This window comes from Acyrthosiphon pisum, chromosome A1, assembly GCF_005508785.2.
Source record: "Acyrthosiphon pisum isolate AL4f chromosome A1, pea_aphid_22Mar2018_4r6ur, whole genome shotgun sequence".
In the NCBI taxonomy this organism is placed as follows: domain Eukaryota; kingdom Metazoa; phylum Arthropoda; class Insecta; order Hemiptera; family Aphididae; genus Acyrthosiphon; species Acyrthosiphon pisum.
In genome coordinates, this window is record NC_042494.1 from 44,810,172 (window position 1) to 44,830,986 (window position 20,815).

Here is a 20,815-nt window from a genome sequence, read left to right on the forward strand (position 1 = left end):
TAATCGAATTTTGCAGATTTTTTTTTACCAAAAATTAGTGCGCCATTTGTGTGAATTTGTGTGACATAAGTGGAAATTTTTCGAGCTACCCTTAACCCCAAAAATAGCGTTTGACCGTTTTGGTCATTTTCCCAGCCCCCTCTCGAGGGCGAAAATCCGACTTTTCCGGATTTTTTTTTTACCAAAAATTAGTGCGCTATTTGTGTGAGTTTGTGCGAATATTTTCAGAATTTGTGCGACACCCGTTATACTCGGAAAAATCGTTAATTCATTTTTTGAAATGTTCGCATGTCCTCAGCCCCCCCTATAAAGATTATTACTAAATAGATATGTTTTGGCTTATTGATCCGTTTAATTTTTAATTGTAATTCGAGTAAAATGTTTTAAATCGTATACCACCTACCTATATCAGTTGATGTCTGTGATACGATCGTGTCACTTGTGCGGATGTGTCCAGTTTTCGCTAAAATTAAAATTATACGTCTTCAAAAATTAATTACTAAATGTAATTTACATTAACTTACACAAGAGGGCTGAGCCACCTTCAAACGGGCCAAGGACTACCAATGATCCAGAATCATATCACAGGCATTTTAAAGATCAATTTAATAACCCGCACCCATCTATTTATAGTTTTATTGAAGTGATTAAAGAACACCAAGCAAGTTTATTTAAAATTATAGTCGCAAGTTACGAATCGCAAATCTAAAGCCATCAAAAACTCGAACCTTGTATAAAGAAAAAAAAATACCAGATTTAAATACTGACAAGACGGTGGGCTTTAAATTTCAAATTTAATTTTAAGGTACCTACTCATTATTATATCAGTTTAATATATAAATGTATTTATTCATGATACTCTTTTAACTAATTTAAAATAATACTCAAAATTCTAATTTTTTTTTTCATTTTTTTTACTAATTTCAATATCACTGTAAATGCTTAAGAGGACGCAACACTCGCATTTGTTGTCTCCGTCTTACAAACTCGTAACATACCAAATTTACACTCAGAAATTCAAGTTGTATGCCGTTAGGTTAAAAATTAGAGTGAATCAATCTAATCACATAATCTTTAAACAACAACACGGCATCTATAATCTAGGAAGGTGGAACAGCGGGCTTTCTTCCAGCCATTTTATAAAAACAATCGTTAAACGGTAGGTACTTTAAAACTTTTAAGTATTACGAGCAACAACAATTACATTTAAAACGTAATCATAAAAATACTAGAAATAAAAAAGTATTGATAAAACGATTTGATAATTTATTGACAATTAACATAACCAATAAAATAGAAATATCTTTTGTTGATTAGATAAAGAAAAGTTGATTGTGTTTGTCGGCTAACTTAGCTAAACATCCAGTCGCCAAAAATGAAGCTGGTACCGTCCCGTACGTTACCGTGTTCAACCTATAGGTACGCAGTGGTTCTTCGGGATTTGCACGCCAAATAATTTTTTGATAGCTACGCTGTTGCGGATCCACCCATATTTGGCGATACATTTTTGATACGTCTGCTGAGAACGCGAATTTATGTTTTCTAAAACGAGCCAAAATAGTAACCAATTCCTCCTGTATAGTAGGACCCTTTAATAATGCATCATTCAGACTAAGTCCTATGTCCGTTTTGCATGATGCATCAAATACCACGCGCAGCCTAGTAGTAGTACTATTTGTATTTATCACGGCACGATGCGGTAAAAAATAGTCACTTATGCCGATTTTTTTATCTTCGTTTTCCAAGACGATTTCCATATGATTTAATTCAATATATTCTTCCATAAATTTGCTATATTCTAGTTTTAATATAGGATTGAATTTAAATCGCCTTGCCAAGGAAAAAAAACGTCGCAGAGCAGCAGGGTAAGAATTGCCTATTTATTTTATTTCGGTTTTAAATGGTAATTTTACAATAAATTTACCGTCCAAGCCTTGGCGAACTGTTTGATCAAAATACGATTGACAAGCTTTTTCTTCCAATGTATAATTATTTTTTTCCTTTGATACCGTTTCTAAACGCCAAAATTTCGAGATTAGATCCTCTAGATTATTTATTACGATTTCGCTTAATAACGCAATATTTTCCCGATGAGTATTTTTATTGTATTTTGGTATAGGGTCCGCAACTATCCATCCTAACCTCGTTTCTTGTATAATCGGCCCGTTATTAGTAGATTTAATTTGCCCAGGACGCATTAAGTCAAAAAATAATTCATTACCTATTAACATATCAATTTTTTGCGGTTTATTATATGCGTTGTCCGCTAATGCGATATTATCTGGTACATTAATACGTTTTGGGTCAATGACCTGAGCGGGTATGTCATTAGTTAATCTGGGTAATATTAAGCAAGATATGGTTTTTTCGTAATCGCTTGTGCGGGACCTTATCTTCACCGTCACCGCGGACGTTATAGTGTGTACTGATTGACCTATGCCGGAGACATCGCTCTTTATTTTGTTTCGGCCTAATTGAAGGTTTTGTGCCATATATTCCGTGACAAAATTGTTTTGAGATCCAGAGTCCAATAGCGCACGGCAATGTATCGCATTACCCATGTTATCATATACTTTTATGACAGCAGTGGATAACATAACGTGTTTCTTCTCGGACGCAGCCGCCGTCGCCGTGATTGTACTGTGTGCTATTACTTGAATGTTTTCGTTATCGGAACGACTTGTGTTACTATTTTCGTTATCCGTTGTCGTCGTATAATTTTTATTCTCTTCACCGTCTTTGCTTGAATTTAAGTGTAGCATCGTATTGTGGGTCTTATGGCACTTGAAACATTTTTTGTCGTTATGTGGACGTAAACATATTTTGCACAACTTTAGTGCATCATTTACTTAATTTATTCTGTCGGATACTGATAATGCTAGGAATGCAGGACACTTATAAATAGTATATGGTAAATTACAATTGTAACATTTGGTCATATCGGTAACAGCGAATGAATACGTTTTCTCCTTGGGATAACCTTTATTGATTTTCTTATTTCCCTTCGAATCCGAGATTTCTTTAATATTCATTTGTGATATCGATTCAACAACTTCTACTATTTTGAAACGTTTTTCTAAAAATTGTATCAGTACTTGAATTGGTGGTATCTCGTCTTTCGGCGCAATTGTTTCCTATGCCTTTATGGTGTCAATATCTAATTTGCTCGTAATTAAATGAATTAACATAGATCCCCACCCTCGAGGGTTTTCTCCCAAGGACTCCAAAGTGTTGATATGACAATTTAATTTATCAATAAATGTTCGCAATTGTTTGGATTCTTCAGTTATCGCTGATAATTCGTACAAGCCTCTAGTATGTGATTGAATAAGCACCTTTTTATTATTATATCTGGCGATCAAACTTTCCCAAGCGATACTATAATTGGCGGCGGTTATCTCTATGCCTTGTATGACTTGAGCCGCTTCACCCGATAACGATGCGCGCAAATGAAATAACCTTTGAATATCGCTTATTTGATCGTTTTTGTGTACCATAACCCCAAAAATGTCATAATATGTAGGCCATTCACTATAGATACCCGAAAATGTTGGTAAACTTATGGCCGCTAGTTGTATTGGCGCCTTAGAATTATTACAACAAAATCCACTACCACAACTTGCCGTCACCTGTGGGGTCGGAGCAAGTATGTTACTACCCCAAACGTCGACGTTACCTTGATTTTGGATTTGCTCATTTCTTCTTTTGTACATCAAATCTTCTCACATTGAAACGGCTTTAAAATATGTTTCTTCAAATTCCACGCGATAGGTCGTCACTTCTTCTTTTTCTTCATCGTTCACTAACAACTCAATTGCACTTTGGACCTGCTCAAATTCTTGCCACACATCCTCGGTTTTTTCTCGGCGGCACTTCAACTCTGTCCAATTTATTTATTTATTTTTGTCAACATTTTCCAGATGATTTACAAATCTTGTTAGCTGGGCTTTTAATTGTCCTCTACGGCTTTTCAAGGTACCTAACTCGGGCATGTCCCCCTATTTTATATTTATATTCTTTTTTACATTAAATAATAAAGGAAAACCTACTAGTATATTTTAGGAAGGAGTTGATTTATAATAACATGGACGCGACTTACCACAATTTTCCTTTTTGAAGTTGGATTTCGTGCTCCAATGGTATGTCCAATATTTTTCTTCTTTCGAAAACCTTACCGCTATTCTGCTACACTACTGGATTAACGGATGATTATTTATTTGAGTATTTTCACGCACGCACTTATTTTACACACGTTTTAAACTTGATACTGTGCGAATTTTAATTTAGACTGCCATTCACGAATATCGCCGATTCCTTATATCCGGCCCGAAGGACCAATGTTACGTTACGGTTTTATATTTGTGGACTGTATGAATTTTTATTACTATAAGAATAAATTATAGTCGGTTTATTTCGTAGTAAAATATTTTATTTACGCGGCGATTGGCAGTTGAACGCATACTGACATTAGACTTCTTACCTATACTATTATTATTACATAGCGCTCAGAATTGTGAGCGATAAACGTGACATAATCCGGTTTACAAATTATTGCAGATAAAATATACGCGTCAACAATATTTATAAAAACAACGGATTGAGCCTTAGAAATACAGTTTTACTCAGTTAATTTTCATTTATTTTTAAATGGATGGTGAAATAAACCTATACCTAATTAATTTTAATATGCTTATTATGGCTAGTAGAGAACGATGTATAGTGCAAGCCCACATTCAGGTTCTCGTAATACTGTCATTGGCAATAATAACAAGAAATATATTCTTCTAATTTTATAAACAATTTATATAACATTAGAATTTTAGTAACATTGGTTTTATAATTTTGTAGGGGCACTATAATATTTATCCAGATAAGCCCATTTTTTATCTAAGCTAAACATTAGATAAATCGTAACATGATTATCTAGATACTTTAAAAGATAATTTATTTTAAAAATCTTGTCTAGATAATTCCCAACACATATAACCAGTGACCGTGCGGCGTTATTTATAAATGAATAATATTCATGTTTGTTGAACAACCGAAGAGTGCAATTATATTTTACAATACAATTTATCATTAATATCTCTTTTTTTAATTTTTAATATCACAGCAAATGCGTTTATATTCTCCCGATCCATATAAAACTCGTTCGTCAGATTGTCGGAAAAATCAACATAAAACCTCTCAAGATGTTTCCGCCAATTGTCGTATCCTTTTTCTTAAAGTTGAAATTATTCAAAGTAATACAAATAATTGAACTTGCTCATACAATGCTACTGTTATGTATGGCCTTGACGTTTTCAGCCAACGTCTAAATTTTATTAATGGCAACCGCGCTACAGCCTACAGGTTAGTTAAGGGTGACTATAACGAATCATAAGTTATGAGCTAACTTTTTTAATCAAAACCAAACCTATCCGTATTTTTTATTTTATTTTAAAGCAATCAAATAGTCCTATCAACCATGATATGCAATTAAACCAGAAAAGTCGAATTTTCACCCTAGGGAGCTGGGACTGGGGAAATGCGAACATTTCAAAAAATGAATTAATGATTTTTCCGAGCATAACGGGTGTCGCACAAATTCTGAAAATAGTCGCACAAATTCACACAAATGGCGCACTAATTTTTGGTAAAAAAAAAATCCGGAAAAGTCAGATTTTCGCCCTCGAGGGGGGGCTGGGCAAATGACCAAAACGGTCAAACGCTATTTTTGGGATTAAGGGTAGATTGAAAAATGTCCATTCATGTCACACGAATTCACACAAATGACGCACTAATTTTTGGTAAAAAAAAATCCGATAAAGTCGATTAATTACCCTTAGGAGGGGGGGGCAGTGAACATTTCACCAGCCCCCTCCCCCCCAAAGTTTTTTTGAATTTGTCCTAAATTCTTTATTGCACAAATTCTGAAAATATTCGCACAAATTCACACAAATTCCACACTAATTAATGGTGAAGAATAATCAACAATTATGTAACTTGGGTGGGCTGGTGAAATGTACGTCACAACACCGCCGTATTTGTGCCTGTCCGCTACCCAACACCATCTCCGAATTATTTGCATTATTATTAACCATAAAACCACCCTTTTGAAGGTGGGGGAGGGGGTAAGAAGAGTAAGCACGAAGGGTAAGCGTCAGAACTTTAAGTATGATCATTAATTTAGTATATAGTAGGTGTATGCCAATATTCACCTTTCGGTGAATTTTTATATTATGTTCAAAATTGGTTCGTATTATCAACTGTACAGATATAACACCACCGCGTCACAGATAACAACCACCTTAAATCGTATGGTAATGAATATAAAAAAGCATATTATGTAAAAACAAAGGGCTATCATTTTTCTAATATTGGTTATCATTTTGGTGTAAAACTATAATTTTTGGCTAAAAAAAAATTCAGTTTTTTTTAAAAAAAGTTTACTTAAAACTATCACGTTAAAATTTAAGTGATTACAATATTATATTCTTATAGTAAATTGTACGGTCTTTAATTTTGGTCTCAATTTTTTGTCGTGAGTTCAACGGTTAACGAGTTATAAGAAAAATAGTGGGAGGGTAGATTTCACCCCTCTTTGGGGGGGGGGGGTGGAAATATACGCATAGGGGTTAGGCTTAGGCATCAGGACTTTTAGTATGTTAATTGGGAAGGTACATTTTAAGTGTGTACCAAAATTCAGTTGGGGGCGAATTTTTTCAGATCTTTTTCCTATTTTGACTGAACTGGATGTTAGTAAAATAAAAACATATTTTATTATTTATAAATATAGAATATATAACATGAAGCGTCAAATACCATCAGGGCATCAGCAAGACAAAAGAATGAATTAACGTGATATATATTATAATATACAGCCACATCACTACCGATATATTGCTATACTTCCTACCAGTTAGGTACTTACAGGGGTATGTAAGTTAATCACGATTAAAGATACAATGGTTGCCCGACGAGCTATCCAATTTTATTGTTGTCTCCACAATTGTCAATTAATCATGATAAAACAATTCGTAGACCGCAGTGAAATATTTATGTACCTACTATTGGTGATGCAAATTAACAAAACGCTCTGGTGGAAACAATTGGTAACCTTCCGATTCGGAATATAGATATAGTTTTATATTGGTTATTTTACTTTTTCGTATTATGTAAGGTTATGTTAGTAATGTTTTCCATTTTACAAAAAATATACATGTTAAGTTTTTACTTTTATATATTATACTGTGACATAGTACTTAGCTTTTTTCGATAAATAAGGAAGTAATAATAAAGTTATTTCGATTTTAATGTTCTTCTTTACTTAACATTAATTCTACAAAGTGGTAACCCCGACGAGCAGTTCCGTCATGGACAATACAAACAAAACACCGGGTCGACTGAACAACCAACATTAATACATAATTTTAAAGCACCGTCATTTTGGATACACAGCCTTAAAATGTGGTTTATCAAACTAGATTAATCAACTTATCTAGCTGGTTTTGTAACATCAAATACTATCGAGGACGAAATGTTTCACTACGTTGTCAGTACATTAGACGGAGATATTTTTACGTACGTATCCAATCTTTTGTAAAGGCCACCAGTGAGTAATAAGTACTTAAAAACTGAAAACAGTCCACACCGAGCATTTTCACGAATCGAAGGAAAATAAATTAAAAAATTTATTTCGTGGTTTAGAACTGGATGATAAGAGACCATCATATTTGATCCGTGAGATGCAGCAGTTGGCAGGTGACCATGCACCTCTGACACAGTGTGCTTGTGGAATTGGAATATTGTTTCCTATACATTAACGATATACTAGAAGCTTCTGTCAGCAAATTACAACATAATAAGAGTCATAGAACAATCTTTGAAAGACTTGACAGATTTGGATTATTATTAAATATAAATAAATGTGTTTATGAAGCTGAACAAATTGACTTTCTGGGATATAGTATAAGTAGCTCGGGTACTAAGTCTTAGCTAAATTACAAAAAACTAGACACAGTCAAAGAACTAAGGAGGTTCTTAGACATGGAAAACTTTTATATACATTTTCTACCAAATATTGCAGAGAATCAAACGCCATTATTAATAAACTAGAAAGGAAAAAAAATAAAAAAAAATGACAAAAAACAAATCAAGTGGAGTGAAATTACTGAAAATGCTTTAAAAAAATGCAAGACATCTTAAGCAAACCTTGTATTACTGCACATCGAAGATGTTCATCACCGTTGGCAATTAAATTCTATGCATTAGATTTTACTATTGGAAGTTTTTTAAAGCAAGAAGAAAAAAACCACAATTGGAGACCGCTAGCATTTTTTCAAAGAAATTAAGTACCACACACTAAAATCTAGTACATAATATGACAGAGAACTTCTCACAATATACTTGACTGTCAGACAATTCAAATATATGTTACAAAAGAGACATTTCACAGTTTGGACGGACCATAAGCCCCTGACATATGCGTTCAATCAGAGATAATACAAGTGCTCTCCAAGACAATTTAGGCACTTGGATTATATTGGACACTTTTCTACTGAAGTAAATACATTCCCGTTAAAAAAGTGCAGATTTTATATCAAGAATTGAGCAAATAAATGTAAATAAGTTAAATTATGAAAAGGTAGCAAATGCCAAAAAAGAAGATCAAAAACTTTAAAAATTACTTGAGGGATTTAGTAATCTAAAATTAAGTAAAATAGCATTTCCTGCGTCAAAAAAATCACTAATACGAGACACGTCAACATATTACGTAATATGACCGTACATTCATGTTACATACCGCAAACAGGTATTTGACAAAACATCCTGGAATTAAAGAGACGTTCAAGTTGATAAAAGCTAAATTAATTTAGGTGAATATAAAGTTAGTGCATTCTGGACGAAGAACTACATGGGATTAACATCCCATGCTAATTATCAAACGTCACAGCACACATAATTTCAGCACCAGCCACTTTTATAATGTCCATAGAGCGTTTTCAAAATATACATATTTATTAAGGTGAACTACTATCTTTATGCGAAGGATCCTGTTATAGTCTAACTTGTGTAGACCAATATACACGTTAACCTAAGTTTTTCCTATAGAAGATATAACTGCTAAAAACAGTAGCAAAATAATTATAATAAACTGGTTGGAACACACATTTTGAAGCACCATAAGTTATTACTACAGATCAAGATGCTCAATTTAAAGCACCGACTTTTAATAAAACCATCAAACTACTTGGAATAAAACGAGTCAGAACAACATCATACCACCCCCAAGCTAATGGTTAGTGGAACGGTTGCATAGGCAACTTAAGTCATCAATCAAATGTTATGAATATACTACTCGGCATGCGCAACAACATGAAAGAAGACATAACGTCCCCATTTCTGCAGAATTTGAATATGGATGCACATTAAGAAAACTACATGATGTTATTACATTAACATCAGCACAAGGAAGGAAGAATATATTTGTGCACAAAGATCTAAAAAATAGTGCTCATATTTTCCTCAGAAAAGATCATGTGAAGAAACCACTTGAAACACTATACAATCGGCCAATCAAAGTATAAGATAAAACTGACAAAACGTTCAAATTATAACATAAGAAATGAGAAAAGAAAGTTTCAATTATTAGAGTGAAACGTGCCTACATTGAAACACCAATCTAGCAACCCCTCAGCCAAGGCCATATGTCGTAAACTCTACCCATTCAGCAGCATCTAAACCAGAACCTAACTAGCCGGTGTGGACGTCCAATTCGTTTACCAGTGAGTTTCAGAAATCCTGAATCCCGCTGAAGGAGTAGTGGCAAGATTATGTTAATAATCTTTTCCTTTTTACAAAAAATATACATGTTAAGTTTTTACTCTTATATATTGTATTGTGACATAGCACTTAGCTTTTTTCGATCAATAAAGAAGTAATAATAACGTTTTTTCGAATTTAGAGTTTTTCGTTTATCATATATAAACTCTACGGTAGTAAACCTAGCGTACGCAGCGTAGCCTGTAGCTGTTTAATCGTGTGATTCAATTCGAGACGTTTTTTCATATTGGCGGCCGTATGAGTTTGGTCTCCTTATGTCTTCATGGTTATAAGAACAAATGTGGTGATACGGCGTTTTATCACCACTTACTACAGCCATACAGCCACCAGAATAGATACCTTTCACAACGTGAATTATTATATATTATACATTCTATATTATAATATACGTTATTAATTGATTTATATTGTATTCATTGTGTGATTTAAGGTGGGTTTCCACTACATACGTGTACGTTTACGTGCATTTATTGACAGGATACGTTCGCTATAAACGATCTCACAAACGTTTCCCATCGGTTAATATGGCTTAGATCGGTTAAGATTGGTAACATATAAGTTACCTCGTATATTCTTATGTTATCAATATAGAGCCATGTACACGTGAAAATTTGAACTGGATCCAACTATGTGGTATCATGGTAAAGACTGTGGTAAGAACGTATAACACTCTGGTATACCAAAAGATTACCATGTACACCAACCAATCACAGAAAAGTATTTTTATGCACGTACACGTACACGCATGTAGAGCACCCCGGGTTATTTGCTGTATATGACTTCTACTTCTCGGTTTATTCAATCTAATTGTAATTTTTAAATAAGAAAAAATTAATTTAATCGTTGTTTTAACTATTTATTATAGAAGGCAAACGTAAGTAAATCATTACCATAATATTTTACTGAACATTCTAGTTTTTTTATGTTCCATAACTTTAAATCTCAGTCAAATTTATGCTACCAAAACTTAATTAAACTTTCTGAAGTTAATATCACATACAAAAGCATATCTCCGTGTTTTCATTTCTTATGATCTGATTTTCCTCAATCACACAAAGCACAAAGTTAACATTATTAAATATTAACTCTAAGTTGGGTTTTTATCACTTTTAAATGTATGACTTGATAAAAACTCTTACAGTACATTTCACACGGCGGTGGTGTCCTTATTGCCGTCAAATCTTTACTTAAGCCTATTCCATTAATGTTAATAGAAAGATTGTTGAACAAGTACTTGTCCTTCTTACTTTAATTCCATTAACATACTTCTCAAAGCGTTATACTTAACCCCTTATGCCTCACCTAATCTCATCGAACATTTTACCTTAACTGTTGAAAATGTTGTTACGTCTATAAATCCGTCTTCTGTACTATTATATGAAAACATTAATTTTCCTCAAGTCAGTTACCAGTCAGTTGACCACCATTTTCTCACATCCAAATTACTACTTTTCTCATCTTAACGTTTTCAACTTTTTCTTATACCTAATCTTCGTTACAGAACAATCACTCAAGTTACATTTGAAGCTTTAGTTTTTGACTACTTTTATTTTATCATATAAGAATTCACTAATGTGATTCCAAAAAGTTGTATCCAAAGGAACATCTCTAGTTCGGTGCAATGTTTTTCGTACTGTCTATTTTCTTTTACTAGTTCTCTGACTTCGATTGGGTACCTTTTTTTTTCAGTTTGTAACCGACGACGTCGCGGGAATTGCTTTCGCATAACTGCCACGGCGCCGCCATCGTTTATTGAAAATCAATACCACACCGGCCTATGGCCAAAATGAAGGTTAGGCTGGACGATGCCCCTCCTAGCCCCCTCACAATGGTCATTAAGTTTTTTTTTTCAAATATACATTTAATTTTTTATGGTTCGGTGATTCATGTTGGCAGGCCGACCGGAGTCCTCCGCTCTGAAGTCGCGTACTCGAATGTCCTCCGCTTCCGGTATGTTCTAGATCCCTCCCGTGGTGTCACGAGTGGGGGATGGAGAACGTGGTGAGGGTGAGACTAACCGTTCTTCATCGTGGTCCCTTGTGGCTCAGGCTGGAGCTTGCCACGCTCTTCGCCTGTTCGTTGCTGTTCTGTGGTAGGCCTGGTCTTCTCGTTCGTCGTCTTCCTATGTCGACATGATGGATTCGATCATGACGATCAGCTCGTTCAAATTTGTCATTGATTGGAGCAGCAATCGTTTTCTGGCGATGGTTTCCTCTGGCAGGTCAACCAGCGAGGTTCCGCACATGATTTCCTGGACGTCAGCGGCGTTTGGAGGTCTCCTGAGTATCTCGGTCATGCGAGCACGGTCGTCGAGCCATCTTGGACATGCGAAGACTGTGTGTTAAACCGTGTCATCTGGATCCATGCAATAGTAGCAATAACTGTCGATGGCCCGATCCTTATCGTGCAGATAGCTCCTGAAGCATCCGTGCCCAGACAGTACCTGAGTGAGATGATACGTCAGACTTAGAGGTGGCTTGGACATTCGGTGACCCACGTCAGGGAGAAGTCTGTGTGTCCATCTGGCGTTTGGCGAACAGTCCCATATTGCCTGCCACGCTGTGATGCTGATGGTTCTTTCCTGTTTCTTCATGCCACTTTTGGGTGTAATCTCATCCTGATCGTCGAGGCGCTGGCGCATCCTGGCCCTCTTGTTGGCTACGATATCGGCTGGAACCATGGACGCGAGCAGCGAAGACCCGTCGGCAGAGACGGTGCAGTATGCTCATATGGGGTGGATCGCGACGGTTCGCTGAGCCCTCGCCATCTCATTTCTGTTCTTCGCCGTTTTAGTGCCTTGGATGGCCCAGGTTGAAGCAGCGTACAGCATTTTGCTGTTGATGACTGTTCCCAGGAGAGCTCTCTTGTACTGCGACGGTCCTCCGACGTTAGACATCAGTCTCGCTATGGCGAGCGCTGATTTGGATGCCTTCGACGACGCCTGTTGGACGTGCTTGGTGAACAATAGACGAGTGTCGAGCTCGACGCCAAGGTATCGCATGGATTGTTTGACCGGAATCACATGACCTTTGACGATGAGCTCAGAGTCGTTGTACAAATTTTTTCTGGTGAGAACTATTGCCTCGGTTTTGGCCGGAGCTAGTTGGAGGCCGTTAGTGTTCATCCACTCGGCCACAGCCTCGAGGACCGGGTTCATGAGCGTCGTGGCTGACTCACCGTTCCGCGAGATGCCGAGGACGCAAACGTCGTCCGCGAATGCCACTCGTTGTACGCCCTGAGGCATTTCCAACTCAAGAAGCTCGTCGTAGAAGATGTTCTACAGTGCTAGTCAAAAGACCGAGCCCTGGGGAACGCCGCACGTGGTGCTTCGCCGGAGGAGCGTCTGGCCTACCAGTATGGACCGGTCTTGGAGATAGGACCTGATGAGCCGAATGAGGTACGTAGGGACCTTTTTTCGCGGAGTGCGGCGTCTATCCTTCTCCATGGCGCAGTGTTTAAGGCGTTCCTGACGTCTACGCACAGGTCCCGATTTCGTACGGCCCCCTGGGCCGCGCCGTGAGTCGTCTCCAGTAGTCGCTTGATCGCGTCCTCTGTTGACCAGCCGCATCGAAAGCCGTACTGGTTTGGCGATCGGAGATTGGTGCTGTCGAGGTGCTCGTTGAGCCTCGTGAGAATGAGCCGCTCTAGTAACTTGCCTGTAGAGTCAAGCATGCACAGTGGTCTGTAGCTGGAAGATTCGGATACCGGTTTTCCGGGACCTTCGTGTAGGAGCACGAGTCTGGACTCCTTCCATCATGATGGGAATGTATTGTTTACCAAGCAGCTGTTGAAAACATTGAGGAGCGTGTGTGGCCTGAGGAGGGTGACTTTCGCCAGAACCTCGTTCGGAATGCCATCGGGCCCGGTTGCCTTGCCGGGTGGGAGCCTCGTAGAAGCCTCGTGCAGTTCGGCCGTCGTGAATTCCGGTACTGGCAGTTCTTCATCGGCGTCTACCGAAGGGAGAGGTTCGTGCGACCAGTCCGTCGCCGGTGGGTTGGGGAACAGGTGATCTGCAATCTCTGTCTCCATGCCTCTGGATTCGATTCCCGGACGATGCCGGCCTATGCGTTTGGTCACGATCCTGTACGGGAGTCGCCATAGGTCGGAGTCCACGGCCGCACACAGGTCGGACCAGCTTTTGGCCTGGGAGACTCTAATCGTTTTTTGAAGTTCCTTCCCCTTCGCCTTGGAGGTGATCCGGAAGAGTTCCAACTGTCCGGGTGGGTCATGCCTGCGACCGGCCCTCTGGTATTTTCTGAGCGCTTTTCCATAATCCTCGCGGAGTAGCTTTATACCTTGGTTCCACTAGTGGACGTGTCTTCTGCCGGCCGGAGGAGCTACCCTTGGTGACATACATGAGTCGCAGGTAGATGCGAGGTAGTTAACTAGTGAATCGGCGGCTTCGTTGGCCGAGATGGTTACGTCATTTGGAGGCAGGGGTGCTTCGGCCAGATGTGACACCAGTGCTTCGACGTCAAGCCGTCTGTAAGACCATCCCCTGAGATGTTCTAGAGGTTCTTTGATTGCAGTGTTATTGTCCAGGGAGTAGCCTATGTGGCGGTGGTCGCTAGCCGACTCAACTTCGTCCAACACCTTCCAGCCTCGAAGAGCGGAGGGTAGTCGGGTGCGGTAGAAGGTGACATCTATGATGGTCTCAGAGTTTACTCTTCTGTAGGTAGGAGTGGTGCCTGAATTAGCGACGAGGAGGTCCAAGCTTGCTACCAGATCAGCCAGTTGATCACCTCTTGGATCGTTCCACGCCGAGCCTCACTCTTGTGACCAGGCGTTGAAATCGCCTCCTAGAATGAGGGTACAGCTTGGATCGGTGGACCGAGCCGACTGCTCGACGTCGCCGAGGAAAGTTGAGAAATTAGCGTCCGAGTCGTTTCTCGAGATGTAGCAGCTATAGATCCTTACGCCTCTCACCTGCATCCAGGCGAATCCGCAGCCGACCCGGAGATTTCTGCTACGAAGTCGGCCATGGGTGTCAGGACGACTGCACAGGTGCCGTCCTTGCTGACTACCTATCGGTCGTCCCGAGCCGGACTCCAGTTTTGCTCAGAGAGCAGAAGGACCTGGGTGCCGATTTCGGCAGCGATCTGTGATGCCAGGCTCTGAGCCGTGGAGCTCCGTTGAAGGTTTATCTGCAGGAAGTTGATATTCATCTTGGAGCGGAGGAGTGTAGCTCAGAGATGGCTTTCCTTCGGGCTGCACATGCCCCTGATCCGGGCTTATGTGGTACACGTGGTGATTTCATGCGGTCACACGCCACGCAGTTATCTTCGGTCTCCGTGCAGGTGGCCTGGGTGTGACCGGTGAGGCCACATCTCCTGCAGGCGGTCGAGAGGTCTGGGCTAGTGCACTGGCGTGTCGAGTGGCCGAAGCTGTGACACCTGTAATACTTAGCGGGCTCAGTTCTGCGCGGGCGGACGCGGCACTGCGTCCAGCCAACGCGGATGTATGTCAGGGTTCTGCTAATGGAGATTGGGACAGTGGCGGTGGCCATTTGGGTACCTAGGTGATTTCGTAATTTATTCACATTGGTAGGTATATAGGTGTTTCCACTTTCATTGCGTTGATGACATTATTAGTTGTTTAACAGTACTGTCAATTCAAATTGATGTACTTAGCCTTACTGAGAAGGTTACAATTTCGTTTAGATTATCTCTGAAGAGATCCCAATGTGTTTTCATTGTTAATACCTTCCATTGTTTTTATATGATATTTGAACTTAACGTGAGAAGCACTGGTTTACGATCCGACGTTAATTTTATGAGTTTTATAATTTCGACGCAGTTATAAGAAATAAGTCTAGTAAATCAGGAATCTTCTTCCGGTCAGTTGACCAATACATAGCTTTTCTTGTGGAAGTTATTTCAGTAATAATTTTCGATCCTTATTAATGAGCTTTGCATTATAATATCCTCCAACTATGAAATTATCACTCGATTTTCAATGTATGGAAAAATTCAGCAAGCTTAATTTCATCTTTATCCTCTTGCGGTGGGCAGTAAATTTCGGTGACGATGAGGTCGTTTATCCAGACATCTACGCTTGTATATTATGATTTACAGAGTATCTTTCATGCTCATGGTGCTTTATTCACTATTTTTATTATTACAATAGAGTCACCCCGATATTAACCTCTGGGGTATAATGCAATATACGTTTGGTAAATCCGTTCTGTAAATACCGGGTGGAGCGTAGATAACGCATAGTTTTCCTTATAGAATAACTGGGACATGGTTTGATAAAAATAAGTAACACAAGCGTTAAATGATGGATATTTTAATATCATTTTGGAATATACATGTTTTAATTAAATTCGAAAAATAATGTCTTGGAGATGACGTCCTTCTTGATTGATACAAATTTGGATCCTCTCCTGAAAGTTGCACACGGCTGTCTCCAACATTTCATTTGGCACGGCTTCAATTTCCTGACGAATGGAATTCTTCAGGTCATCGATTGTGTGAGGCTTGTTTATGTAGACTTTTGACTTTAAATATCCCCACAAAAAGAAGTCGCATATCGATAAATCGGGTGAGTGAGGGGACCAGTGAACATCACCATATCTTAAAATAACATGTCCTGGGAACAGCTGTCGAACCACTTCCATGGATGCTCTTGCAGTGTGAGCTGTGGCACCGTCCTGCTGAAACCATATTTCTCTCATGTTCACTTGACGCATTTCAAGTTCTGGACAAAGAAAGTTGTTTGGCATTTCAACGTAGCGGGCTGATGTCACAGTAACTGCAGTTCCTTCCTCTTCAAAAAAATTAGGGTCCAATAATCCCCATCTTTGAAATACCGCACCACACTGTTACTTTTAAACTGTGGAGAGGTCTTTGGTGTAATTCATGTGGGTTCTCCAACGCCCAATACCATCAATTTTGAACATTTACGTAACCGCCTAGATGAAAATGTGCTTCATCAGTCATGAAACTATAGCATCTCCATTTTCCGTAAAAATGTCGTCCATTAAGCGACAAAAATCTCTGCGCTGCACAAAATCCCCTTCCTTAAGCTGCTGGACAATCATTATCTTGTACGGGTGAAACTTAAAGTCATTACGTAAGATGCGATGAAGCGAACGACGGGACATACCCAGTGTTACAGCGTGTCGTCTGGCCAATCGTCTCGGACTAACAAAAAATGCCGCTCTTACTCGTTCTACAATTTCCGGAGTTCGAACTGAATGAGGAGTACCAGGTTGTTTTTTTTTCATCACTCATCCAGTTCTTCTAAACGCTGCAACCCATCGGTGTACAGTATTTCGATCAGGCACTGCACCTCGACGCCCAATTCCAAAATTTCGACGAAAAGACATTGTACTTTGACTGCGGAATCATTGTTTCTAAAATACTGCTATCCATAGCGACTGAAACGGCATTGTCTGGGCCGTCTGCCAACATTCGTTCAAGGTCCAATACCCCTTCCCGTTGCCGTGTACTAGCGGTTCAAAAACCATGATTTGACACTAAGTATATTACACACATTTGGGGCAAGGGCTGGTAGAAGGGAGGAATCCGGAATCCCTGCCATTTTTAAAAGTAGAATAGTTTTATCTGTGAATAATTTTGAGTGTCCTGTATCTATAGTAAACTTTGAATAGTTACATGCCGCTACATCTTAGCGGCTGGAGTGATCATATTACAGGACAAATTTCGTACCTATTAAATGAGTCCAAAATAAGCACCTTGCTCAAGTCTCCTATATCTCCTATTAAACATCCTATTAATTACCTTTTACACAGCATCCTCTGTATTTCCTTTCTATTTTCTCGTTGCTCTAAATCTGATTTCCATTTAATTAAAGCATTTTCGAATGCAACTAAATTCTCATATCTTACTCTTAGATATTCTGTGCTATCTCGTACTCTTTTAGAGACTATTCTCTATTAAATGTCGCTTTTCATTTCACCAACAATCCTACTCACAAGATATTTCTAGTAAATTCTGCCAAATTTTTATTTTAACTTTTATTTATAGTTCTGTGGCTTAAATAAGTTGAAACTTAACTTTAACATAAAATTTCATTTCATTTCATTTCATTACTTTTAATTTGTCCTGTATGCGTGTATCGTGTACTAATGTATTAACGTTTGCAATACCAACTATATTTTAGATTTATAGGCATAAATGTATTTAAATAATAATACCTAAATATAATTATGGTAAATAATTAATATGGTACAATATACTACAATAGGCTAAAGTTTACTTTATACTTTTATAGGCTGAAATTATTTGATTAGTATACTCGTAGGTACTCATTAATCATTAATATAATAAAACCCACCCAATCAGTTTTATACTATTTCATAATATATGCGATAATACATATTTCAAATTATTTGTAAATTAAATTTAGTGATATTAACCGTTTCATATATTATAAATTATTCTAGTTGTAAATAATAAGAAACTATATGATAAATTCCATGACAGTAAGTTATTAAAATAATTTTAACATTTATTATTAAAAATAATTAAAGATAAAACTTAATGTAAATATTGTAGCATTTATATTTAATAGCTCCGGGAGGAAAATAATAATTTCAATACAATATTCATATGTAGGTAATACAAGTTGTCCCACCCGCCCAGGGCCGCATTTAGGGAGGCCTGGGTACAACTGCCCTGGGTGCCAGGACCCGAGTCTTCCTAAGTCATACAGACCAGTCAGCTTGCTTTCGGCACCATCAAAAGTGCTGGAAAGGTTGGTGGTGAACAGACTTGAGGAGGAAACGGGGGAAGGGGCGCTCTTTCACTAATTGCGTGCTAATTATTGATCAAATAAAAAATAAAAAAATTTTAATGGGCGGTGCTGGTGCAACGTACGTAAATTAAAGTTCAAGACTAACTTCAGTAATAAGTATTATATTAAGTAATCAAGGGATGGGTAGGTCATTCAAAAAATGAATTGCCCAATAAAATATTTCACTTCGCCACGCCACTGAATTATATATTAGGCAAATCTGGACATTTTAAGTCAATATATTGCTTGAATGTATTATTAATTATTTTAAGTTTGAGTAATCATTATACTTTCAGATCCAATTTCCGAAGACGATTTCCGTGAATTATCTACACGTAAGTCAAATTATTTAACTATTATTTCTTTTGTCAAATTCTAACACATACCTACTTAATAGGTAATACATATTTAAAGTTTTAATAGCAAATATACTCCAAATATAATCAAAATTACATCATATATTTGTTTTTAATACCTATTTCATTCAAGGATATTATTATCATAGTTTTTGTACTAGTATAATATGTTATTTTTTACACTACTGATTAAATACCAATGTCTAAAAGCAATTGACTTTTTCTTATATTCTCACGTGTATTCACTATCCATACAGTTGGATATTTAAAATCATTCAATATTCATCTTGGATTAAAATTAATGATTTCTAATAATAACTAACTTGTTTTTGTTTTTTAAGAAGCTTATAATATATATATATATATATATATATATATCTAACTTTCCATTAAATAGGTACCATAAAAAACAAATTATTATGGCTTGTGAATAGTTTAGCTTAATATATTATAGCGTATAACCTAATCAGTAAATTATGACATATTATAAAATGTATTTTAGTCTAAGATAGTCTTTAAAATCTATTAATTAATTATAGTGATCATTGGTAGGTATCTAATAAATATTATATTTTTCAGCCTTACCACTGAAACATGAAAATTTTTATCCATTGTACTTTATGAGAATAAAATTCCTAGGTAATTATTTTTATAATTAATTAAATAATATGTGCATACATTATATATTGTTAGTCATATAATTGCAATTATATGTTTTCTTTATTATTAAATACATTTTATTTGCGGACCAGATCCGACTTGCATATGAACAAATTACACCCTAATCAATTTAACCGGAAAAACAGGCCAATCACCCAAACAGGCATCGATTTTCTGACAGTTAAATTCAAACTGATTATGAATGAAATAACTAGTGACACCCAAACTCAATTAACCACTTTTCTACATAAAAACAGACATGCTCCAGAGCGCCAAGAATAATTGGCATTTGTTAAAATAACAAAAACCTACATCCTACTCAAAATAATTTTTCTTCTTCTCAGGCTAATCTATTCTCTAATCATTTTGACAACCACCATCACTTGCCTTAAATTTTCTCGATTCTGGGTTTAATTTTCCCGAAATTTCACTTCCAGTAATTCTAAATCTTTCTTTACCGCAACTATCCATTGAAGTGTTGCAAGCCTAAAAGTAAGCCTTGGCATTTCTCTATTTCTTTTTTCTCGTTGGTTTTAATTTGATTGATGCCCTTTAGATTTGTGGCTTCTGCTTTCCGCAATACGTGACCGAACCACTAGAGTCTTTGGAGTTTGTCAATTGATACGGAGCAGCAAAGCTACCCGTGTTGTGAAAGAGGATTAATACAAAGTTGTATCGATATTATATTTCTTTTATTGCATGTAAAACAGTAAATATAAATACAGGTTTCGTTCGTGAGTCGCCGCTAGACTCAGCTGGACCCCTGGTGATTGGCCTAGCCGGGTATCGATAGGTTCCTTTCTGAGGCAGGCCCTGTGTCGGCGGCTGGTGTGAGTTGCGGAGAGTTCCTGGGTCGTCCGTGATCTACTCCCTGGGCGTTGGATGTTGGTTACGGATCGGTCGAACTTGGTAGATTGTCGGTATTCCGGTCTCTGTGTCCGGGTGTTGTTGTAGATAGTCGCGTCGAGTGTGTTATCGACCAACGCTGGTGATCACCGGACCAGCAGTATCGTCGGTTCGATGACTGGTGACTTGGTTGACCAACGCCAGTAGCGATTCTGCTCGTCGTTTGCCACGTTCAGGTCGCGGCTCGGATGGGTGAGTTCCGGGATAGCCCGGACGATGTGATTGACAGTGACGGCGACGCTGCTTGTCCCTGGAGCTCGGGGATCGTTTGTCGTTCCGGGTTATCGGCTGTCTCTTCGTCGTTCGTA

At 37.9% G+C, this 20,815-nt stretch overlaps 1 protein-coding gene across 2 annotated transcripts in view; it reads left to right on the forward strand.

Annotated features, from left to right (window-relative positions):
- Window positions 1–20,815, forward strand: part of LOC100568758 — a 95,146-nt gene that overhangs the window by 58,888 nt on the left and 15,443 nt on the right. Inside the window, exons 23-26 of one of the 2 annotated variants that reach the window (XM_008182568.3) lie at window positions 10,691–10,699; window positions 18,236–18,274; window positions 18,882–18,920; window positions 19,521–19,580. The exons of the other annotated variant lie outside the window; for it this stretch is intronic. Of the exons in view, the coding sequence (XP_008180790.2) occupies window positions 10,691–10,699; window positions 18,236–18,274; window positions 18,882–18,920; window positions 19,521–19,580 (147 nt within the window). The remainder of the gene's footprint in view (window positions 1–10,690; window positions 10,700–18,235; window positions 18,275–18,881; window positions 18,921–19,520; window positions 19,581–20,815) is intronic. 2 annotated transcript variants of the gene reach the window in all.